Source organism: Somniosus microcephalus, chromosome 25 (assembly GCF_052327205.1).
Source record: "Somniosus microcephalus isolate GS21.2 chromosome 25, FLI_Smic_1.0, whole genome shotgun sequence".
In the NCBI taxonomy this organism is placed as follows: Eukaryota; Metazoa; Chordata; class Chondrichthyes; order Squaliformes; family Somniosidae; genus Somniosus; species Somniosus microcephalus.
Genome location: NC_141011.1, coordinates 1,677,838 through 1,703,260, shown reverse-complemented (window position 1 = coordinate 1,703,260; position 25,423 = coordinate 1,677,838). Strand labels below are relative to the sequence as shown.

The window sequence follows — 25,423 nt, the reverse complement described above, 5'->3', positions numbered from 1 at the left end:
TAGCACCTTGTACAGACTCTGTGTTCTGCCGTCACAGTGACTGAGGTAGGAGTTTGGTATATGATGGTCCAAAAATAATGGGAGGTGACTTGGGAAATAACCGGATAAAGACTGAAGTTGACTGATTATTTTGGAATGAGCCTTGTATACAACAGCATGGCAGGTCCATCATTAAAACCAAATGTATATGTCAATAAAAAGACTAATAAATAGTAAAGGAACTGCCTGCTGAGGAAAGGTAAAGCTGGGCAGAAGCAAATGTCAGGGCCAAATTTGGAGAAATCGATGCTAAATCGCTGCAATTCTCATGATGCTGTGCCTGCTTTCAAAGATTGTCTACACGATCTGGCAAGCTGCTTGCACTGTTGTCATCTTGAACAGAACCACGGGAAGCATTGTTTTACCTGATCTAATGTGACGACGATTAACCCTTTTTAAAAGGATGAAATTTTATTGTTTCCCTATACAAATCTATTATCAAGGAAACTCAGAACCTGTCCTACTTTTAGGTTCAAGTCGTTTCTGTAGTGAGGCCTGAAAGCAATCGCTTCTGAGCTGCTTCTTTAGCACCGTATAGATGTGCAGCCCTGGCGCACGCACTCCCATTACAGAAGCTGGGTCTGGACAATGGGAAATAACAGCTTTGGATGATTGTCGTGATTTCTGATTCTGGAAGCTCGCCGTATTGGTACAGGGTTTGAGGCTGTGACGGTGGGACATCAGCAGCTGCTGGGGTTTCACAACCAAGGCGCACCAGAGGGAGAGAGAGCCTGTTGCACGGGTTGGCGAGCTGCACAGCCAGCATATGATCACAAGGATCAGGGCGGGCAACGAAGGCAGACTAAGCAAAGAGACAGGGTGGATTTGGCTTGGAGAGAGATCACGAGGAAATGATGGAGAAAGAAATATGTCAAGTAACATTTTTGGAACTGAGGGAGAGCGACCACTTGGGCCTGCTGAGTGAGTTACTATGGGATGGATGCTCGTCCAGCTTTGTGATACACAACTACTGCATACTTAAATGTGTCAAATTGTAAGTCCATTTTCAAGAAATTCCCTTTGGATAGTTTCTACAATCTATACTCCGAGAGTATTTCCCCATTCAGTGGCCTACAGTGTTTACTGCACGAAGCAGGAAGATTCTCATTCAGTGCAGTGTCGGCATTCGCTCAGTTGTGTGGTCAAGTGGCTTGGAATTGTGGGACGTGAGCTGGCCCCACATCCTGAGCTCTTAAACCCAACTGCTGTCAGCAGGAGGCTTCACCCAGCCGAGGCACAACGCTGAACAGCAAATCAACTCACCTGCTCTTTCTAGCAACACGAACTTGCATCGCTCTCAGTCAGAGAACCAGGGAGAGGGAGCTAAAGAATCGATTGGAATCCAGGCCTCAGTCAGCGCCACTGACTGTGCAATAACTGTCCCATCCTTGGATGGCCCAGGAAGTTTTAAATAGCTGCTGCAATGGGACTTCTATATGATGGTGGGTTTTCAATATCCTTGCACTTATATGACTATTTAATAAAATTCACACAGATTGAAGTTTAAAAAATCTGGAAGCAGTGAGCTTGCTTTGCTCAAAATTGAAAAAAATTTGAAAAAAAGATCAGCATCCAGATGTTTGTCTCAATAATTCAGTCATGTCCTTACTCGCCATTGCCCAAGTCACTGAATCACCTCTATTTGGACTGTTGTTTTGTATAACAATCTACATTGCAAGGCCTTCATTCATTGTGTAAAAAGTTAATATCAGAAAAAAGATTTTTTTTTACATAAAAATACTGTATATCCTTCAGAAATCTTTAGTAGGTTAATACAACACACAAAATGTGGATGCCCCGGCTAGTAGGATTGTTAGACGATCTCAATAGATATGCGGGTGAATGCTTTTGCTGGCTGGGCTGGGGGAGGGACGAGCACTGGTGGCAAATGTTCCCATTTCCATATTTTAAAAAAAGGTATCGATCTATTTCAGAGCCTCAGGCTTCTATCTGCTCGACCCACATTCTCCCTTCATCGATGGACTTCCTGCATCCACCAGACACAATGGATTGTCTCATTAGTTGCAGTAAGTTCATCGACAACTTGATGCGGAAATCAGCTGCAGTATAACGCAGTTAGAAAATACAAAGCCATTGTATCGTATACAACAGGGAGCAAGTGTGGAAATGGCACAGAAGGTAAATGATATATTTCAATATTTCTCAACATATGTATAGTACACTCTACTCTATCATATCACAGACAGCAACAAGCTGCTCATCAGACCCCGAATCACCCGCCTGGGCTGCTTCACTCTGCTTACTTGAACACATTGGCACTAGAAAGTCAAATTAATAAAATATGGCTAAAACAAAATGCAGAAAAGTGTTTAGAGGATGCATTCTAAATATCCATGTAACAATGTGTGGGGAATACTGGAGGACCTGGCTCCTTCCCAGTGACGCACCGTAACCAACAGTCGAGTCTCGGGAGAACCCATTATTTTGCTGTCTTCACTCTGGAACCAGCCAGTACAATGTGCAGACCTGTAAACTGCCAGCAAAAAAAAGCCTTCCATTCATCTTTGCAGCAAGACTTTGACCCAGGTACGTATTATTTTTTATCTTCTGCACCCCCCCCCCACCCCCATCTTCTCCAGCCCGTTCCCCCCCCCCACCTTCTCCAGCCCGTCCCCCCCCCACCAGCTTGACTAGAAAATAATAGAACTTGTAGCCTGGGCAGTTTGTAGGATGCAATCATCACCAGGACGCATTTCAAAGAAAGCGTGGGAGGGCATCTAGTTTCTTAGTGATTCTAGTAGTCCACAGCACTAGTGCTTAATTGAAAATGATGTATATGTGAGTGGCAGTCTCCTTACGTCTTTCTAAACCAGAATGTAAATCAATTACTACGACTTTCTAATGTGAAGCCATGAGCACCTCACTAACAAAGAATGATGTGAAGAAAAATGAAGCCATTATAAATTATTCTATTCAACAAATTATGAGTAACATTGTTAATTTTTTTTTATGGCTTTACACACACAAGAAATAAACTCTAAGGCATGTCTCAAACCCGCTCAATTTAATAGTAACATACTGCTGGATAGGTAGCTGAAACACTGACTCACTAACTGAGGAATCAGGATTCATTAATACTGCAGTTGACGGAAGAAAATGTCTTTGGTTAAAAAAAAAACACAGAAAATGATCAAATATTACAATAACGCTCAATGATGCTGTACATATAATTCACTGAATAGTTAAATGTTAAGAGTACTAACATACGCTTTGTGTGTGATTGCCCTGGCTATGCTCGCAGAGAGATGTCAGTAGTTCTACTAAAGCATTTACTACGCAAGGGTGCTCTACTTGGTTTAAAAAAAAGGATTGGTGTTGGATACATGTCCAGCAAAGATTTTTCACAAAAGGTTCACAAGGTGGCTACAGTCAATTCAGAATAATACTTGGAAGAACTGGAACTGCAAATAGTGTTTTTAAGTTTCAACCCTTCATTAAACACTAAGTATGAACGTGTACTTGTGCCTGAATTTAACGCCTCAGGGCCAGAATGGGGATGACATCACTGGTAGCAGAGGTCAATATGATTGTGTCTAACGGACTGCTTCAGTCACCTTCTCACCTGTTTGCTTATTGTGCAGCAGCTCACTTCGTACTTCAGCCAAGCACCAGGCCGTGTGCATGACAATGTGTTACCAACAGTTCGAGGGTAGCGCTTGACAGAACCCCCTTGACATTTACCCTCTTTAATAAACAGTGACACTCAAACCCTGACAGCAAATGGTGGGGACAGCACGTCAGGATCTGGGAAGCAGTTTCATCTCCAGATGGATTTACAACACAGCAACGGAAAAAGGAAAGTATTCACAAGATTAATTTTCGTTGAGGTCAATGTTTTCCCCTTCGGGAAATTCCATTTGCCCCAAAAAAGGAACCGATGAACATAAAAACAATCCATACATTGGCAGAATTTATAAGTTAAAGGGGCAGTGCCTTCATGGAAACATCACTAACCGTCTTGTAATTGGGACACTGCCAGTATTGCTTGGTGTCATATCTTTCACAATGTCTCACTCGAAATGTTAATGAATTTTGATGTAACACATTGCGTGTGTGTAAACAACTGAAAAGGTCGTTAATACTTCTTCCGAAGACAGTGTCCCTTTAATGGTTCACTGATTTAAACTTTGGCATTCCCTGAAATCCTTGATTTAAAGACGCAACTATCTTGAAGGTGTTTGTTAAAGGCACAAGAGAGACAAAGCACAGGTAGTTTTAAAAGAATCATTCTTGGGATGTGGGCACCGCTGGCTCGGCTGGCATTTATTGCCCATCCCTAGTTGCCCTGAGGCACTAAGAGTCAGCCATGTAGTGTGGGACTGGAGTCACGTGCTGGGTTACTTCACCTCTTGGCACCTCATAAATGACCAGATTTAATGAATTCAATTTCCCAACTTGCCCTGTTGGGATTTGAACTCGCAACCTCTGGATTGTTCGTCCAGTACCATAACCACTAGGCCACTGGGAAAGTGATCTTTCAGAACAACCTTTAGCCATTTTCTTTTCCTTTTCCTTGATGTGTTGTGATATTACGGTCTTCTGTCCAGCTACCCCTAGGACCCTTCACTAAACATTGTATCTTAGGAACTCAGGTCCTCCCTGTGAGTATGAAGTCCAGCAGCCCCTGCAGCGTTTGAAGAGGTGATGTTTTATACCAATACACAGGCCAGACATTCCAGAGTCAGGTTGAAGCATAGCCCTGGACTTCAGTGTTTGCTGAACAATTGGTAAGCCAGCAGTATACATGCACAGGAAATGGCTGCCAGTCTGACAGACAGAAGTAAAACTGTTTTAAACCCTTGTTATTTTTCTATACTGGGACCAGTTCAGATCTCTGTATATATTTTTTTACAATTCCTACAGTGACCAGCCCTCCGATATTTCAGTACTAAACCTTCAGGTATGCAGCTTGTGAACCTTTTTTTTTTAAAACAAGCGATGTCTGAACCAGGCCTAGTTCATTTCAAGTAGAGACCAACCAGGCCAAAGTGCCTTAAAACACAGTACGAGAACCCAGGGGCAAAGGTAGAAGAGTGATTCCTAGCTGTTCTTGTTCACTAACATTCCAAACTTCAGTGCTAGAGAAATCTAAATCCATAGGATCTTCAGCCTCACAGGATAATGCTGGTGTTCTTGTATGGCTTTTGTAGGTACAAAATAAACCAATCTGAGATGCCGAAACCCTTCATTCAACAGAATACAATTGGATGACATTGTGATGATTTTTTTGGTTAGAGGACTGCATTAACGAACACAAAACAATCCAAGTTAATAGCAGCAAAGCACCTTTCTCCAGAAGTCTCTACTTTGCCTTCAGTGAATCAGAATGTCTATGATGGACACTCTCGAGCATTTACCCCTCCCTCAGCATGAACTCGCAGGTCGACTGGCTGAACTTGATGGTGTTCGGGTCTTTCATTTACAAGGACCACTTTCCTGATGCAGCCGGTAATTCCCGAGGTGAACTTTCCCCCTGTAAAGAGTTTAATGTCCGGAGCACCACCTGAAGACAAAAAGGAGACATCAAATCAGGGCGGGAACATAGAGTAAAAGTTCTGCTGTGCCGCTCCTTGGCGAGGGGTGGGAGCACACAACTTAGTGCTGCCCGCTGAGGGTGCACAAGCGAAGTGTCTGCTCCTATAGTTGAAGTAAATCAGGAAAGTCGTTCAATAACACAATGGTAGTCAACACAATGTTGACCTCTTATTAATGATTAACAACAACAACTTGCATTTATATAGCATCTTTGGCCTAGTAAAATGTCCCAAGGCGCTTCACTGGAGGGTTATCAAATAAAATTTGACACGAGCCATATTAGGAGAAATTAGGACAGGTGACCAAAAGCTTGGCCAACAAGGCAGGTTTTAAGGAGCGTCTTAAAGGAGGAGAGAGAGACGGAGAGGTTTAAGGAGGGAATTCCAGAGCTTAGGGACCAGGCAGCTGAAGGCACGGCCACCAATGGTGGAGCGATTATAATCTGGGATGCTGAAGAGGCCAGAATCCTAATGAGAGTCGAGGTGTCAGCTGTAGCTCAGTGGTAGCACTCGTGCCCATGTCAGATTATGGGTTCGAGCACCCCCTCTGTGAAATTGATCACATATTCTTGGCGGACGAGTCACTTCAATGCAATACTGAGGGAGTGCTGCACTGTCTGAGGTGCCGTGTTTTGGATGAGACGTTAAACCGAGGCCCCGTCTGCTCTCTCAGGTGGACGCAAAAGATCCCATGGCACTATTTGAAGAAGAGCAGGGGAGTTCTCCTGGTGTCATGGTATCCCTCAAGCAACATCACTAAAACAGATGATCTGGTCATTTATCTCATGGTTGTTTGTGGGACCTTGCTGTGCGCACCCTGGCTGCTGCGTTTCCCTCTCGTACAACAGTGACCAAAGAGCTTCGGGACATCCCGAGTTTGGGAAAGGCGAGTTTTTTCTTTCTCTTTCTGTCTATTCCGATTGGACAGGGAAACAGTTTCAAAAGAAGTAGCTGCCAGAGACTCTGCTGATCCCGTTCATGTTGTGAAATAGAATTAGCTGAGCTGATGAAAAGTACCCAATGAAAATCCAGACTCACCCAGATAGACACTCCCGCCCGTGTTCACCATGACCTTGTTTCCTTTGGACTCTCCCCTCACAATCTCGTCACCATCGATTTGGAGATCCCCTGATTTCCCTTTTCTGTGGAGAGAACAGGCCAATAGGTGCTCAGATCCCGCACAGGCGCCAACTTCCCCGCTGCCCACATCAAGTTTTAGAAACCACGACAAACATTTAACCTCACTCTGAAATCGATTTAGGCTTCGCACAATTGCGAAGACTTATTACTCAGATTACAACTAGAATAACTGCAGGAGAGTTCTGAATGAAGATCAGACCTGAAACATTAACCTTCCCCTTTCAGCTGCTGATCCCTCTTGGGAATTCCCAACTTGTCCCTGATTTCATTTGTGATTTACAGAATCCATGTTTTTTTAAAACATTGGGCCCAATCTTCTGTACACCCACAGTGTGGAGGATGGGCAGTGCCCAATCTTCTAAGCTGAGCTCCATCTGCCTGTTCAGGTGAATGTAAAGAATCCCACGGCACTACTCGAAGAGGAGCGGGGGGGGGGGGGGGGGAGTTCTCCACATGTCGCACCTCATCGAACACCCTAAAACCTGGTAATGATCTTATTTGCTGTTTGCGAGACCTTGCTTTTTGTAAATCGGCTGTTACATAACAACAGTGACTACACTTCAGGAACGTCAGTGGATGTGGAGTACTTCAGAGCTTCCTGAGGACGTGAAAGGCATTATTATATAAATAGAAGGAAGGAGCTTGTATTTATCGGGCACCTCAGGGTGCTCCAAAGTACTTGAACACTGCTTAATACACTATGAAATATTATTGATTGGACATATTTAACTTATTAATAGAAATGAATTCGATGTCCTTACCGCACAGCAATTATCTTATGCCATTCCCCATCATTGATTGGATCATCGGAGAGGATATTGGCTTCACCACTTCCCAACTGGTAACTGCATGGACAAAAATAAAATGTGCAAAGAATTGTATTAAAAAAAGAGTTTGAGAAGAATCTGTCGTTGCCTTATTCTGGGCATATTGTGAACAGCTGCATATGCATAGGAACAGGAGGAGGCCATTCAGCCCCTCGAGTCTGCTCCACCAGTCAATCAGCTCAGGGCTGATCTGTATCCCAACTCCATTCACCCGCCTTTGCTCCATATCCCTTGATACTCTTACCCAACAAAAATCTATTGACCTCAGTCTTGAAAGCTCCAATTCTCCCAGCGTCCACAGCCTTTTGGTGGAGAGAGTTCCAGATTTCCTCTATCCTTTGTGTGGAAAAAATGCTTCCTGATTTCACTCCTAAATATCCTGGCTCTAATTTTAAGATTATGCCCCCTTGTTCTAGATTCTTCCACCAGAGGAAATAGTTCTTTAGTATCTACCCAATCAAATCCTTTTATCATTTTAAAGACCTTGATTAGATTTCCCCTCAACCCTCTAAACTCAAGGGAATACCACATGATTCCATGAAAGGGATATTGTCATTGGTTGGTTGGGTGTTTTGAACGATATTTTACGACATTGATTTACAGATGAGTGTACAGTGATCGAGTGATGACACCGTTTGTCATCAATGACATCTGTTTCCATAAATTATTTTGATCACAGCTTAATTGAAAATAAGAACAGAAAAATGAGCCATTCCCGGCCATTATACAACGGCAGAAACAATGCAGAAGTTACTGTTGATGTCATCGTACGGATGAGAAAGCATTTGCCCCATGTTCATCTTTCTAACGGAGGGGGATCAACCCATTATTTTAAAAGGTTTCATAAAATCAAGAGATAACTACAGATAAGGGCGGCCATTCCCCCTCCGCCTCCCATCAGCAAGTTGGTTGCTGCATTTCCTACATTATAAAGGATTATACAGGATATACGGCACAGAAACAGGCCATTCGGCCCAACCAGTCCATGTCGGCGTTAATGCTCCACTCGAGCCTCCTCCCGTCTTTCCTCATCTAACTCTATCAGCATAACCCTCTATTCCCTTCTCCCTCATATGCTTGTCCAGCCTCCCCTTAAATGCATCTATACTATTCGCTTCAACCACTCCCTGTGGTAGCGAGTTCCTCATTCTCACCACTTTCTGGGTAAAGAAGTTTCTTCTGAATTCCCTATTAGATTTCTTGGTGACTTGGTGACTATCTTATATTGATGGCCTCTAGTTATGCTCTTCCCCACAAGTGGAAACATTCTCTCTCTATCCACTCTATCAAAATCGTTCATGATTTTAAAGACCTCTATTAGGTCACCCCGAACCTTCTTTTTTCAAGAGAAAAGAGACCCAGCCTGTTCATCCTTTCCTGATATGTATACCCTCGCATTTCTGGTATCATCCTTGTAAATTTTCTCTGCACCCTCTCCAGTGCCTCTAGATCTTTTTTATAATATGGCGACCAGAACTGCACGCAGTACTCTAAGTGTGGTCTAATCAAGGTTCGATACAGGTTTAGCATAACTTCCCTACTTTTCAATTCTATACCTCTAGAAATAAACCCTAGTGCAGGAAACTTTGGTTTATCCGGAGGTTGTATGTCCGGAAACCTCGATCCACCGGCAGAAATCAGGAGCCGTTTTGTTAGGTTTTTTTTCTTCTCGTGGCTTTTTTTTTTCCAACAGTCAGGCTCTGCAAAGTCTCTCTGAAGCTGTTGCTATGCTACAGAGACGCTTCCAAGGTACGGCCCACTGTTTAGAAGCTGTTGCTAAGCAACAGTGTTTGTTGCCAGATATGGAGCTGCAAATCTCCGTATGCTTCAACATTAGTGCTGGTTTGTCCGGCAGTTTTGATAGATCGGCAACAGCTCGGTCCCGTCGGTGCCGGATATCACAAAGTTTCCTGTGCTTGGTTTGCTTTTTTATGGCCTTGCTAACCTGTGGCACAACTTTTAGTAATTTGTGTATTTGTAGTCCGAGAATCCTTTGTTCCTCTACCCCACCTAGACTCGCACCCTCCAAGTGATAAGTGACCTCCCTATTCTTACTACCAAAATACCTCACATTTATCTGTGTTGAACTTCATTTGCCAATTATATGCCCATTCTGCAAGTTTATTAATGTCCTCCTGTAATTTGTTGCAGTCCTCCTCAGTATTGACTATCCCCCCCAATTTGGTGTCATCCGCTAATTTAGGAATTGTGTTTTTGATTCCAAAGTCTAAATCGTTAATGTAAATTGTGAACAACAGTGGTCCCAGCACTGATCCTTGTGGAACACCACTACCCACCTTCTGCCACTGTGAATAATTACCCTTTACTCCTACTCTCTGCTTTCTGTCTTGAAGCCAGCCAGCAAGCAATCCATTCTGCTACTTGTCCCCTGACTCTGCATTCTCTGACCTTGTTCATCAGTCTATTATGGGGTACCTTATTGAAGACCTTTGAAAATCAAGATAAATTACATCTACTGCATTACCCTTGTCTACTCTCTCTGTTACAACAGTGACTACACTTCAAAAAAATACTTCAATGGCTTTAAATCGCTTTGGAATGTCGTGAGGGCGTGAAAGGTGCTATATAAATGCAAGTTCTTTCTTTCTAAACTGACCCTGTACTGCCTGAATTGTCTATGGCATCATGAGTGTATTGATGCTTTTTCTTTGAAGTGAAAAGATTCAAGATTCAATAATGTGAATGGAACAGAAGGGTTCCCCTGAAGCCTCAGCTGGTTTACACAGTGGGTCTTACACAGTGGGTCTTACACAGTGGGTCTTACACAGTGGGTCTCTGAGCCAGACAGACCTGACCAATCCCCAGCCTGTGATGCGTTTATTGATCTCAGTTCGGTAGATGGCTGTGGTCCTATTATCGACCTCAGTATCTCAGGTGAGAAAGGGGGAAATTGGCCAAGGTTCTGGTCCTATCCGGAGTTTCCTGTTGGAAGTCCCTGGGGTTAATTCTGGGTGGCCGACTGGTGCAACATTCCACCTGCCTGTCCATTCTGGCAGCGAAGAGGTTGGAGCCATTTTGAGGCCCGGGCCTCAATTAAATAAACAGGAAAGCAAGTCTGCTCCGCCGTTCAGTAAGATCATGGCTGATCTTCGACCTCAACTCTACTTTCCCACCCGATCCCCATATCCCTTGATTCCTCTGGAGTCCAAAAATCTGCCGATCTCAGCCTTGAATATACTCAACGACTGAGCATCCACAGCCCTCTGGGGCAGAGAATTCCAAAGATTCACAACCCTCCGAGTGAAGAAATTCCTCCTCATCTCGGTCTTAAATGGCCGACCCCTTATCCTGAGATTATACTCCCTGGTTCTAGATACTCCAGCCAGGGGAAACAATCTCTCAGCATCTACCCTGTCAATCCCCCTCAGAATCTTGTATGTTTCAATGAGATCACCTCTCATTCTTCTAAACTCCAGAGAGTATCGGCCCATTCTACACAATCTCTCCTCATAGGACAGCCCCCTCATCCTAGGGATCAATACAGTGACCCTTTGTTGCACCGCCTCTAAGGCAAGTATTTCTTTCCTTAAATAAGGAGACCAGAACTGTGCCCAGTGCTCCAGGTGTGGTCTCACCAAGGCCCTGTACAATTGGAGCAAGACTTCCTTACTCTTATACTCCAACCCCCTTGCAATAAAGGCCAACATGCCATTTGCCTTCCTTATTGCTTGCTGTACATGGATGCTGACTCTCTGTGTTTCCTGCACGAGGACACCCAAATCTCTCTGAACACCAACATTTCATAGTTTCTCACCATTTAAAAAATATTCTGTTTTTCTATTCTTCCTGCCAAAGTGAATAACCTCACATTTCCCCACATTATACTCCATCTGCCACCTTACTGCCCACTCACTTAACCTGTCCACATCCCTTTGCAGACTCTGTGTCCTCCTCACACCTTACTGTCCCACCGAGCTTTGTATCGTCAGTAAACTTGGATGCATTGCACTCAGTCCCTTTATCTAAGTAATTAATATAGATTGCAAATAGCTGAGGCCGAAGCACTGATCCTTGTGGCACCCCACCAGTTACAGCCTTCCAATCTGAAAATGACCCACTTATCTCTACTTTCTGTTTTCTGTCTGTTAACCAAACCTTTATGCATGTTAATACCTTACCCCCAACCTCATGTGCCCTTATCTTGCTTAACAACCTTTATGTGGCACCTTATCGAATGCCTTTTGGAAATCCAAATATACTACATCCACTGGTTCCCCTTTATCTATCCTGCTAGTTACATCCTCAAAAAACTCTAATAAATTTGTCAAACACGATTTCCCTTTCATAAATCCGTGTTGACTCGGCCCAATCAGATTATGATTTTCTAAGTGCCCTGTTACCACTTCCTTAACAATGGATTCCAGCATTTTCCCGACGACTGATGTCAGGCTAACTGGTCTGTAGCTCCCCCGTTTTCTCTCTCCCTCCTTTCTTGAATAGCGGGGTTACATTTGCTACCTTCCAATCCGCTGGGACTGTTCCTGAATCTAGGGAATTTTGGAAGATCACAACCAATGCATCCACTATCTCTGCAGTCACCTCCTTTAGAGCCCTATGATGTAGGCCATCGGGTCCAGGGGGATTTGTCGGCTTTTAGTCCTATTAGTTTCTCAAATACTTTTACTCTACTGATATTAATTACTTTAAGTTCCTCACTGTTATTAGCCCCTTGGTTCCCACTATTTTTGGTATACTTTTTGTGTCTTCTACTGTGAAGACAGATACAAAATATTTGTTTAAAGTCTCTGCCATTTCCTTGTTCCCCAATATAATTGCTCCTGTCTCAGCCTCTAAGGAACCAACGCTTACTTTTGCTACTCTCTTCCTTTTCACATACTTGTAGAAGCTCTTACGATCTGTTTTTATATTTCTTGCTAGGTAGGCCCCTGTAAAGGTAGCAGAGGGAAGACTGTTGGCATTAAGAGGGCGGTAGGTACACGGACCCCATTTTGAGGCCACTATCGCCCCAGTAACACTGATTTCAGCAAGTTAAAATCACACAAGGACACAAACAATGAGGTAGGGTACAGGAGGAAAAGAGTATATTAATATCTGTACATGCCCACGTGTACAATGGGGTAGGGACAGAGGAAGGAGAGAGTATTTTATAATTTGTACAACGCACTATTGCATTATGGTCCTAATGTTACGTGAAAACAAGAATGGAAGGGCTTTCTGGGCCCTGGCTGAACAAATGAGTTTTTCTGGCTCACTCACATCACACCTTGCCTGCCTTACCTGAAGAGTACGTGGCCATTTTGTAGTCCGAGAGCGACATAGTCTTTTCCTTTTCCATTTTCCCCGTGTTTCTAAGAACACAAGAAAATCTGTTATTGACGAAAATAAAACTAAACCAAGCGAGCTGGAAAATACACAGTGGGTCAGTCAGTAAGTGAAAACGTTTGGGGCGAGACTTTTCATCAGAACTCAGAAACCTGTTATCCCCTCACTCATAACAACAAACGTTCTTCTCTTAGTGCGACTGGGGACTGTAGACCCCCAGTGAGTACTGGTGTGTATGTAGAGAATAAAAATACCAGAGACTGTGATCTAGGACAAGGATTCAGATAATAGCAAACAACAAAAGTTCAAGCAGTTTGGAAACATTTAAACCTTGAGATTAGGTTATAATTTGGGCTCTATTTGATTTTGTAAAAATCTATATTAAAACTCATACCTGCATGTTCTTTTTGTTATCACATTTCTGTCGCCTTTTCCTATTATAAATTCCTACGCTGACATTTAGAATGGAAACTCTATGTAAATCCGTCATGCTGTAATTACACCCTTCCACCAGTAGTGGCACTGAAGTGCCTTCGTTTCATGCCTCCCAGCTTCTCAGCCTGTACTGCAGAGAAACTTCTGTGTTCCAACAACTCTACTTCCCAAAGTTTTGCTAATTAACTATAAATAATAACATAATATCAAAGTATTATATAAAAATAAGGATAGGGTGCATGACTGTAGAATGGGGGCTGAATTACATAGAAACGCACTGGCCCAATTATCCCACTTCACCTGATCTCGACTCCCCCTGTGCGGTGTCATGGGAGATCAACTAGTATTATTACATAAGAACATAAGAAATAGGAGCAGGAGTAGGCCAATTGGCCCCTCGAGCCTGCTCCGCCATTCAATAAGATCATGGCTGATCTGATCCTAACCGCCAATCCACTATGACAGGACTATCTCCTGAATCTAACAGAATTAGACACACGAAATAGGAGCAGGATCAGGCTACACGGCTCCTGGGCCCGCTCCGCTACCCACAGGGCCATGAGCGATCCGCACCTAAACTCATGTCCAAATTCCTGCCCGCTCCCCGTAACCCTTAATTCCCTTTTCTTCTAGGAAACTGTCTATTTCTGTTTTAAATTTATGTAATGATGTAGCTTCTACAGCTTTTTGGGGCAGCATATTCCATGGACCTACCACCCTCTGAGTGAAGTAGTTCCTCCTCATCTCAGTTTTGAAAGAGCAGCCCCTTATTCTAAGACTATGCCCCCTAGTTCTAGTTTCACCCGTCATCTGGAACATCCTCCCCGCATCCACCCGATCCAACCCCTTCACAATCTTATATGTTTCAATAAGATCGCCTCTCATTCTTCTGAACTCCAATGAGTAGAGTCCCAATCTACTCAACCTCTCCTCATATGTCCATCCCCTCATCCCCGGGATTAACCGAGTGAACCTTCTTTGTACTGACTCGAGAGCAAGTATGTCTTTTCTTAAGTATGGACACCAAAACTGTATGCAGTATTCCAGGTGCGGTCTCACCAATACCTTGTACAACTGAAGCAATACCTCCCTATTTTTATATTCTAGCCCCCTAGCAATGAAAGCCAACATTCCATTGGCCTTCTTAATCACTTGCTGCACCTGCATACGAACCTTTTGAGTTTCGTGCACCAGGACCCCCAGATCCCTTTGTACTTCAGTACTTTCCAGTTTCTTGCCATTAAGATAATAACTTGCTCTACGATTTTTCCTGCCAAAGTGCATAACCTCACACTTTCCAGTATTGTATTCCATCTGCCAAGTCTCTGCCCACTTACTTAGCCTGTCTATGTCCCCTTGCAGGTTTTTTATGTCCTCCTCTCTCACTACTTTCCCTCCCATCTTAGTATCATCTGCAAACTTTGATATGTTACACTCGGTCCCCTCCTCCAAATCGTTAATTTCATTTTGTGCGGGGGGGGGGACCACAACTTGTTTTCGTGTGAGAACACGTTGCACCCCAATGCTTGTAAACATTTGTTCTTGGTTGCTGTTATTCATAGAATGACATTTTCACCAGGACCGTTCTGCTACTTTTTGTTGGTGTCGATCACTAGGATTTACTCCCTTTGGTATAATTAATAATCCATTAGTTAAAAATGATCAATAGAGGTGCTGTGGCCTGGAGCTCATGGAATCATCGAATGTTGTGGCACAGAGGCCATTTGACCCATCAAGTCTGCACCCCTTATCCTTAACCCTTTAGCTAACTATTCTACAAATCCTATGTGCAACATAGGCAGAAGATATCCTGGTGTCATCCCTTCCTGTGAAGTAGTCACTGTGAATTTGTTTGATCCTTTTCTGTTGCACCATAACTCATTCATCGACATAGAATGCAGCCATTTCATTTTATGCAGTTCATAGGGCAGAGAGGGGGAAGAATAGAGCAGATAAGGGGAAGAATTTCTGAAGTGTGTTCAGGAGAACTTTCTTGATCAGTACTTTTCTGGCCCAATGAGGAAGGAGACATTGCTGGATCTGGTTCTGGGGAATGAGGTGGGTCAAGTGGAGCAAGTGTCAGTAGGGGAACATTTAGGGAACAGCGATCATAGTATCATAAGGTTTAGATTAGCTATGGAAAAGGACAAAGAGCAATCTAGAGTAAAAGAGGAAAGCCAATTTCAGTGCGTTGACAATGGATCTGGCCCGGGTAAATTGGAATCAAAGATTGGCAGGCAAAACTATAATCGAACAATGGGCTGCCTTTAAAGAGGAGATGGTTCAAGCCCCACTCCGGAGACTTAAGCACAAGATTTAGACTGACACTCCAGTGCGGTGCTGAGGGAGCGCTGCACTGTCGGAGGTGCCATCTTTCAGATGAGACGTTAAACCGAGGTCCCGCCTCCCCTCTCAGGTGGATGTAAAAGATCCCGTGGCACTATTTCAAAGAAGAGGGAATTTGCCCATATTCATCCTTCAATCAACACCAGTAAAATAAAACATTATCAGGTCATCTATCTCATTGGTGTCTGTGGGAGCTTGCTGTGCGCAAATTGGCTACTGTGTTTCCAACATTACAACAGTGACTACACTTCAAAATTACTTCACTGGCTGTAAAGCACTTTGGGACATCCTGAGGTCGTGAAAGGTGCTGTGTAAATGGATGTTCTTTCTTAAATCCATCTTTAACGTTAGTTTGGACCTGTATCCCCTTGTCCTATTTCTGTTATTTCATTTGAATATTCTGGATTTTAACATTTTTCGTTGCCCTAACTATAGAAACATAGAAGATAGGAGCAGGAGTAGGCCATTCGGCCCCTCGAGCCTGCTCCGCCATTCAATGCGATCATGGCTGATCATCCAAATTCAGTACCTGGTCCCTGCTTTCTCCCCATACCCCTTGATCCCTTTAGCCTTGAGAAATATATCCAATTCCTTCTTGAATATATTTAATGAATTGGCCTCCACCGCCTTCTGTGGTAGAGAATTCCACAGGTTCACCACTCTCTGGGTGAAGAAATTCCTCCTCATTTCTGTCCTAAATGGCTTACCCCTTATCCTTAGACTGTGACCCCTGGTTCTGGACTCCCCGACCATCAGGAACATCCTTCCAGCATCTAGTCTGTCTAGTCCTGTTAGAATTTTATAAGTTTCGATGAGATCCCCTCTCATTCTTCTAAACTCCAGCGAGTGCAAGCCCAATCGATGCAATCTCTCCTCATACGTCATTCCTGCCATCCCAGGTATCGGCCTGGTGAATCTTCACTGAACTCCTTCCATGGCAAGAACATCCTTCCTCAGATAAGGCGACCAAAACTGCACACAATACTCAAGATGTGGTCTCACCAAGGCCCTGTACAACTGGAGCAAGACATCCTTGTTCCTGTACTCAAACCCTCTCGCTACGAAGGCCAACATACCATTTGCCTTCTTAACCGCCTGCTGCACCTGCATGCTTACCTTCAGCGACTGGGGCACAAGGACACCCAGGTCTCCTTGCACTTCCCCTTCTCCCAATCTATTGCCATTCAGATAATAATCTGCCTTCCTGTTTTTGCTACCAAAGTGGATAACCTCACATTTATCCACGTTATATTGCATCTGCCATGCTTCTGCCCAATCACCCAACCTGTCCAAATCATCCTGGAGTTTCTCGGCATCCTCCTCACAGCACACACGCCCACCCAGCTTTGTGTCGTCTGCAAATTTGGAGATATTACATCTAGTTCCCTTGTCTAGATCATTAATATATATTGTGAATAGCTGGGGTCCAAGGACCGATCCCTGCGGTACCCCACTAGTCATTGCCTGCCACTCGGAAAAAGACCCGTTTATTCCAACTCTTTGCTTTCTGTCTGCCAACCAGTTCTCTATCCAAGTCAGTACCTTGCCCCCAATCCCATGTGCCTTAACTTTACACGCTAATCTCTTATGCGGGACCTTATCGAAAGCCTTCTGAAAGTCCAAATACACCACATCCACTGGTTCTCCCTTCCAGTAGATTAGTCAAGCACGATTTACCCTTTGTAAATCCATGTTGACTTTGTCCGATCCTGTCACTGTTTTCCAAGTGCTCTGCTATTACATCTTTTATAATGGACTCTAGCATTTTCCCCACTACCGATGTCAGGCTTACCGGTCTGTAATTCCCCGTTTTCTCTCTACCACCTTTTTTGAATAGTGGGGTAACATTAGCTACCCTCCAATCCATGGGTATTATTCCAGATTCCATCGAATGTTGGAAGATGATCAGCAATGCATCTACTATTTCTAGGGCCACTTCCTTAAGTACCCGAGGATGTAGATTATCAGGCCCTGGGGATTTATCGGCCTTCAATCCCATCAATTTCCTTAACACCATTTCCCTACAAATACTGATTTTTTTCAGTTCCTCCCTCTCATTAGACCCTATGTTCCCCGACATCTCTGGGAGGTTATTTGTGTCCTCCTTTGTGAAGACAGAACCAAAATATATATTTATTGGTTAATAGTCTATCCCTTTGAAGCATCACTTCTCAGACGCTTCCTTTCAAGGTTGAAAAGCTCAAGGGGGAAAAATTCGGTTGCTTTGCGCCTCCCATTAGTGCCCTAAGAGGGCAAAGCAACTAGCGCCCGGGTGTGGCCAACGCCTCCCGCGAAATTCAGCGGGAGGTTAGCGGCGGTGGTAACTGTTAGCGCCCCGTGGCGCTGCGCTGCAGGCGATGAAGTCATCGGTGTGCACAGCGCCCTGGCCGCGATCTTCGGTAACGCCCCCTGACTTACCGCCGGACGCTATGTCCAACGGGGTCAGGGGGGCCTACCTGCGGCCGGGGCGGTGCTAATTAAAGGCGAGGTGCCGGGCGGCCATTTTTGTTGCTGGCTGCCTGCCAGCACCTGCCTCCGCTGCCGTCCCCAGCCTTCTGACCAGCAAACCCCCCACCCCACCCCACCGAGTGCCGGCTGCGCTCCGTGAGCCCGGCACTCCTCTTGAGAGCTGGGCTCTTTTGCCAGCACTCCGATCCCTGGTGGCCCAGCTGGGCCCTGGGTCGCGCTGCGCAAGGCCCCTCTGCTTTAAGAAGGGGAGGAAGGCCTGCAGTACCACAGCGCGACGTGCCGCAGCACCACGCGATATTCCCTTGCAGCGCACCAAGAGGGAGGCGGGGCACTTCTAGTAGCGGTGAATTTCGGCCTCCATAGTGCTGTATATGATGCTAAAAAATGAGTCTATTACACTGCCTGATGGAGCGCCACTGTTAACCCAAGCAAACTGTTCACTACGGTGAAGGGTTTAAATACCAGGGGAGGCAAGTTTAAAAACTCGAAAGTTAAGAATATACAGAAATGACAGATGGAACCGATATTTTGACCCAAAAGAGTAATAGAGTAATGGAATAAGTTGCCACAGGTCAGTGAAGCACAGCATAACCCCCCCGTGTGATGTGTGCTGGAGTGTGGCCACAATTTTATCTGATGCTTGAATGTTATGTTGGGGTTTGTTTGGTTGTGGTGTGTCTTTCTAGTCTGTTGCAAGTACCCGGCCAGTAGAGTATATCTGTCAAAACGTACATTTCAGAAAGGCACTGAACCAGAATGTCGCACATCTGTTTCTTTCTGCTCTAGAGAAAGGATTGGGAGGAGGGTCTGCAAGTACAGATGTGCCCCAATTTTCTGCTCTGCTCAATGAGAGCTCATGCTGGGCCTTAGTTCCATGGATCCTGACAGCCTTCTGCTAACATGCCCATTCACCTTGCTCACGTGTTAGCCGCCTATGTAATCACGGCAGATGGTGGAGCCAAGTCTAATCCTGTTTGGGCCCATAGTGTGGATCGAGACCACATGACCACAAGGTATGTTTGGTCGGCCTCCAATTTTAATCTTGACCTTCAAGAATAACAATCCTACTGTCCGCCCATCCCCTGAAGAGGTTCTCAAATTTTTTTTAGTGATAGTGTGTCTGTGCAATATCCCTCGGTAATCATTACCTACTTTAATAAATCCATATATAAAATACAATACTCTTCATAACTTAGAAATACTTAAAGCGGAGTCTCCACTCCCTTGTCAAAACACACACTTCTTATTTTTCAGATCAGGATTATAAAACCAGATAACGAGCTCCCAAAGAACAGCGGAGGGAAAGACGGATTTGTTTCTGAGCTATTGACGTATTAAAAGAAATATAATGGGCCTGCTTTACTTCAGGCAATTAGGCATCGTCAGCTCATTGATGGGCTTCAGGCAGAAACCCCTCAACATCTAGCCATCAACAGGGAGTGATGCTGGTTTGCTTTGCAGTGAATGAGTCCTCTTGTTGGGGAGATCTGGAGTAGCTCAGTCCTTTAAATGGCCTTAAGGTTCTAGCTGAAGCAGTCCACTCTGAAAACTGGACAGGCTATCAGTCTGGCTCACGGGTGAAATGGCGGGATGTGACGGGAGGAGAGGAGAGGAGAGGAGAGGGTCGCACTCCATTCCCATTGGACACGACTCTCCTGCTGGCTGTCACCCCAGTATTCAGAAACTGGAGCTCTCTTCTCTGCTCACCGGGATGGCCTGGAGTGGGGCTCGAACACAAAACCTTCAGACTCAAAAGTTGGAAGGCAAGCACTGAGCCAAGGCTCATTCCGAAAATGCCAAAAGAACAATAGCTGAAACCGTAAAGGCACAGAATACAATCAGCACAATGACTATGCGCAGTCAGGAGATGATAGGAAGGTCTGTTTGATGAAGAGGATTCATACACAACGTGGGCTAAAGATGGAGTCTGACACCACATACACAATCAAAATCCCCGTAAGGTCAGAGCACTTGGCGGTCCTCCCCCCCGGTCTAGGACAAACAATCATTCATAATCAGCAGCTGAATGATATTTGCTCAGACATTACAAGGCAGCTCTGCTGGTCGGGGTGCAGAGCGGGTGAAATTCCTGCATTTGTTCATGGCTGGAAATCAACAGACAGAGATTTCACCCCGAGATTCCAGGGATAATTTCAACTAGGACTAAAGGGATACCATGTGCCACCTCGTGGCAGAGCTGTCAATTACAGCTCTAAATACCAAAGATTAACACGAAGCCTGTAGTGATGTAATGAATGTGACCCCTTAAAGGAGAATCGTCATCCTGGTAAAGGGACAGGCGTGTCTGTGTCTGAAGCCTGTAAACAGAGAAAAGTGCAATAACATGACTGGCGACACAGTAATGTCATCACATCTGTGTCTGCTGCTATATATCTTATATATATATTTGCCCATTAAAATGCATATAGATTTACAAGGATGATACCAGAAATGCGAGGGTATACATATCAGGAAAGGATGAACAGGCTGGGTCTCTTTTCTTTTGAAAAAAGGTTCGGAGTGACCTAATAGAGGTCTTTAAAATTATGAAAGGTTCTGATAGAGTGGATACAGAGAGAATGTTTCCACTTGTGGGGAAGAGCATAACTAGAGGCCATCAGTATAAGATAGTCACCAAGAAATCCAATAGGGAATTCAGAAGAAACTTCTTTACCCAGAGAGTGGTGAGAATGTGGAACTCGCTACCACAGGGAGTGGTTGAAGTGAATAGTATGGATGCATTTAAGGGGAGGCTGGACAAGCATATGAGGGAGAAGGGAATAGAGGGTTAGGCTGATAGAGTGAGATGAGGAAAGACGGGAGGAGGCTCGAGTGGAGCATCAACGCCGACATGGACTGGTTGGGCCAAATGGCCTGTTTCTGTGCAGTATATCCTGTGTAATCCTTTGTAAACCAGAATAAAACCACTAAAACCACACCAGAATAGGGCGTTTGTCTCTTAAGGTTTTGTGTGACATTAGAATTCGGGGGCCTGCGAGGGAGCACCAGAGGCAGCGGAGCTACTTAAAGAGCAGCCCGAGGCAGCGAGGCCCAGAGCCCGGAGAGGCAGCGGACCTGCGAGGGAGCACCAGAGGCATACCAATCCAGGTTCCGGGAGAGGGGTAAAAAGTAATCCAAGTGCGACGTCACCAGGAAGCAGGTAAGTGATTGGTTGGTGAGTATTTCTTTCTCCTTTTCATTACAAGCTTAAATTCTGCGGTTTATATTTTCTTGGGTCTCTGTGGTGTAGTGGGGACAGTTGGTAAATAAGCGCCCTAGAGTATATCTTTAACTGGTGGCATTGAATTAATTTAAATTAATTAAAGGGGTAAGTCATGCCAGGAGAGCCCAGCCCCATGTTATGCTCCTCTTGCTCTATGTGGGAATTCAGGGACGCTGCCAGTGTCCCTGACGACCACATGAGCCAGAAATGCATCCAGCTGCAGCTACTAACGGGCCGTATTGAGGTGCTGGAGCTGCGGATGGATGGGTTGTGGAGCATTCACGATGCTGAGAGGGTCGTGGATTACACGTTTGATGAGTTGGTCACGCCGCAGGGTAGGGCTGCACAGGCAGAAGGGAAATGAGTGACCACCAGGCGGAGCAGCAGAAGCAGGCAGGTAGTGCAGGGGACCCCTGTGGCCATCCCCCTTTCAAACAGGTATGCCAATTTGGATACTGTTGAGGGGGATGACTCACCAGGGGAAGGCAGCAGCAGCCAACTTCCTGGCACCAGGGGTGCTTCTGCTGCTCAGGAAGGGAGGAAAAAGGGTGGGAGAGCAATAGTGGTAGGGGATTCTATCCTAAGGGGAACAGATAGGCGTTTCTGTGGCCGTAGACGTGACTCCAGAATGGTTTGTTGCCTCCCTGGTGCCAGGGTCAAGGATGTCACTGAACGGCTGCAGGGCATTCTGAAGGGGGAGGGTGAACAGGCAGAGGTCGTGGTTCACATTGGGACCAACGACATAGGTAGGAAGAGGGATGAGGTCCTGCAACAAGAATTTAGGGAGCTAGGTAGCAGATTAAAGAGTAGGACCTCAAAGGTTGTAATCTCCGGATTACTCCCGGTGCCACGTGTTAGTGAGTATAGGAATAGGAGGATAGAGCTAATGAGTTGGTGCAGGAGGGAGGGCTTTAGTTTCCTGGATCACTGGGCCTGCTTCTGGGGAAGGTGGGACTTGTACAAGTCGGACGGGTTGCACCTGAACCAGAGCGGGACAAATATCCTTGCGGGGAGGTTTGCTAGCACTGTTCGGGGGGGTTTAAACTAAAATGGCAGGGGGTTGGGAACCTGAGCAGGGAGACAGAGGAAAGGAAAACAGGGATAAAAGCAAAAGATAGGAAGGAGAAAAACAAAAGTGGCAGTCAGAGAAATCAACGGTTTAAATCAAACGTGGCCACAATAATAATTCTAATAGGTTTAAGAGCGTTAAAAAAACAAGCCTGAAGGCTTTGTGTCTTAATGCGAGGAGCATTTGTAATAAGGTGGATGAACTGGCTGCGCAAATAGAGGTAAACGAATATGATTTGGTTGGGATTACGGAAACGTGGCTCAAGGATGGCCAAGACTGGGAACTCAACATCCAGGGGTATTCGATATTCAGGAAAGATAGGCAAAAAGGAAAGGGAGGTGGGGTCGCATTACTGGTTAAAGAAGGGATTAATACAATTGTAATGAAGGATATTAGCTCTGATGATGTGGAATCTGTATGGGTAGAATTCAGAAATACTAAAGGGGAAAAAAACATTAGTGGGAGTGGTATTTCGACCTCCAAACAGTAAGGCGGAGGTTGGGGATGGCATTAAAAGGGAAATTAAAGAAGCGTGCAGTAAGGGCACAGCAGTCATCATGGGTGACTTTAATCTACATATAGATTGGGCCAACCAAATTAGTAACAATACTGTGGAGGAGGAATTCCTGGAGTGTTTACGGGATGGTTTCCTGGACCAATATGTCGAGGAACCAACCAGAGATCAGGCCATCTTAGACTGGGTATTATGTAACGAGAAAGGATTAATTAGCAATCTTGTTGTACGAGGCCCCTTGGGTCGGAGCGATCATATTATGATAGAATTCTTCATTAAGATGGAGAATGAAGTAGTTGACTCAGAGACTAGGGTCCTCAATTTAAATAAAGGAAACTACGATGGTCTGAGGAGCGAGTTGGGTAGGATTGATTGGGGAATGTCACTCAAAGGGTTGACGGTGGATAGGCAATGGCAAACATTCAAAGACCGAATGGATGAGCTACAGAATTTGTTCATCCCAGTTTGGCATAAAAATAAAACAAAAAAGGTAACTCAACTGTGGCTAACAAGGGAAATTAGGGATAGCATAAGATCCAAGGAGAGGACATATAAATTGGCTAGAAAAAGCAATAATCCTGAGGATTGGGAGCAGTTTAGGAGTCAAAGGAGGACAAAGGGATTAATTAAGAAAGGGAAAATAGAATATGAGAGTAAGCTATCAGGGAATATAAAAACTGACTGTAAAAGCTTTTATAGATATGTGAAGAGAAAAAGATTGGTGAAGTCAAGCGTAGGTCCCTTACAGTCAGAATCAGGGGAATTTATAATGGGAAACAAGGAAATGGCAGGCCAACTAAATACATACTTTGGTTCTGTCTTCACAAAGGAGGACACAAATAACCTCCAAGAGATGCCGAGGAACATAGGGTCTGATGAAAGGGAGGAACTGAAAGAAATCAGTATTTGTAGGGAAATGGTGTTAGGAAAATTGATGGGACTGAAGGCCGATAAATCCCCAGGGCCTGATGGTCTACATCCCAGGGTACTTAAGGAGGTGGCCCTAGAGATAGTAGATGCATTGCTGGTCATCTTCCAGAGCTCCATAGACTCTGGAACGGTACCCATGGATTGGAAGGTAGCTAATGTTACCCCACTATTCAAAAAAGGTGGTAGAGAAAAAGCGGGGAATTATAGGCCGGTAAGCCTGACATCGGTAGTGGGGAAAATGCTAGCGTCTATTATAAAAGATGTAATAGCAGAGCACTTGGAAAGCAGTGACAGGATCGGACAAAGTCAACATGGATTTACAAAAGGTAAATCATGCTTGACTAATCTACTGGAATTTTTTGAGGATGTAACTGGTAAAATAGATAAGGGAGAACCAGTGGATGTGGTGTATTTGGACTTTCAGAAGGCTTTCAATAAGGTCCCACATAGGAGATTAGCGTGCAAAATTAAGGCACATGGGATTGGGGGCAAGGTATTGACTTGGATAGAGAACTGGTTGACGGACAGAAAGCAAAGAGTTGGAATAAACGGGTCGTTTTCCGAGTGGCAGGCAGTGACTAGTGGGGTACCGCAAGGATCGGTCCTCGGACCCCAGCTGTTCACAATATATATTAATGATCTGGACGAGGGAATTGGATGTAATATCTCCAAATTTGCAGACGACACAATGCTGGGTGGGAGGGTAAGCTGTGAGGAGGATGTCGTGAAACTGCAGTGCGATTTGGACAGGTTGGGTGATTGGGCAGAAACATGGCAAATGCACTATAATGTGGATAAATGTGAGGTTATCCACTTTGGTGGCAAAAACAGGAAGGCAGATTATTATTTGAATGGCAATAGATTGGGAGAAGGGGAAGTGCAAGGAGACCTGGGTGTTCTTGTGCACCAGTCGCTGAAGGTAAGCATGCAGGTGCAGCAGGCGGTTAGGAAGGCAAATGGTATGTTGGCCTTCGTAGCAAGAGGGTTCGAGTACAGGAACAAGGATGTCTTGCTACAGTTGTACAGGGCCTTGGTGAGACCGCACCTTGAGTATTGTGTGCAGTTTTGGTCACCTTACCTGAGGAAGGACGTTCTTGCCATGGAGGGAGTGCAGCGAAGATTCACCAGGCTGATACCTGGGATGGCAGGAATGACGTATGAGGAGAGATTGTGTCGATTGGGCTTATACTCACTGGAGTTTAGAAGATTGAGAGGGGATCTCATCGAAACCTATAAAATTCTGTCAGGTCTGGATAGACTAGATGCAGGAAGGATGTTTCTGATGGCCAGGGAGTCCAGAACCAGGGGTCATAGTCTAAGGATAAGGGGTAAGCCATTTAGGACTGAAATGAGGAGGAATTTCTTCACCCAGAGAGTGGTGAACCTGTGGAATTCTCTGCCACAGAGGGCGGTGGAGGCCAGTTCATTAAATATATTCAAGAAAGAATTGGATATATTTCTTGAGGCTAAAGGGATCAAGGGATATGGGGAGAAGGCAGGGACAGGGTACTGAATTTGGATGATCAGCCATGATCTCATTGAATGGTGGAGCAGGCTCGAAGGGCCAAATGG

At 44.9% G+C, this 25,423-nt stretch overlaps 1 protein-coding gene across 12 annotated transcripts in view; it reads right to left on the bottom strand.

The window, feature by feature from the left end:
- Positions 1 to 2,988: 2,988 nt before the first annotated feature.
- hspg2 (heparan sulfate proteoglycan 2) overlaps positions 2,989 to 25,423 on the bottom strand; it is a 647,132-nt gene continuing 624,697 nt past the window's right edge. For all 12 annotated transcript variants that reach the window (XM_085966756.1, XM_085966759.1, XM_085966758.1 and 9 more), the window contains 4 exons: positions 12,821 to 12,891; positions 7,496 to 7,579; positions 6,633 to 6,736; positions 2,989 to 5,563 (listed from right to left, as the gene is read on the bottom strand). In XM_085966756.1, coding sequence (XP_085822882.1) covers positions 5,391 to 5,563; positions 6,633 to 6,736; positions 7,496 to 7,579; positions 12,821 to 12,891 — 432 coding nt within the window. In that variant the 3' untranslated portion in view covers positions 2,989 to 5,390. The remainder of the gene's footprint in view (positions 5,564 to 6,632; positions 6,737 to 7,495; positions 7,580 to 12,820; positions 12,892 to 25,423) is intronic.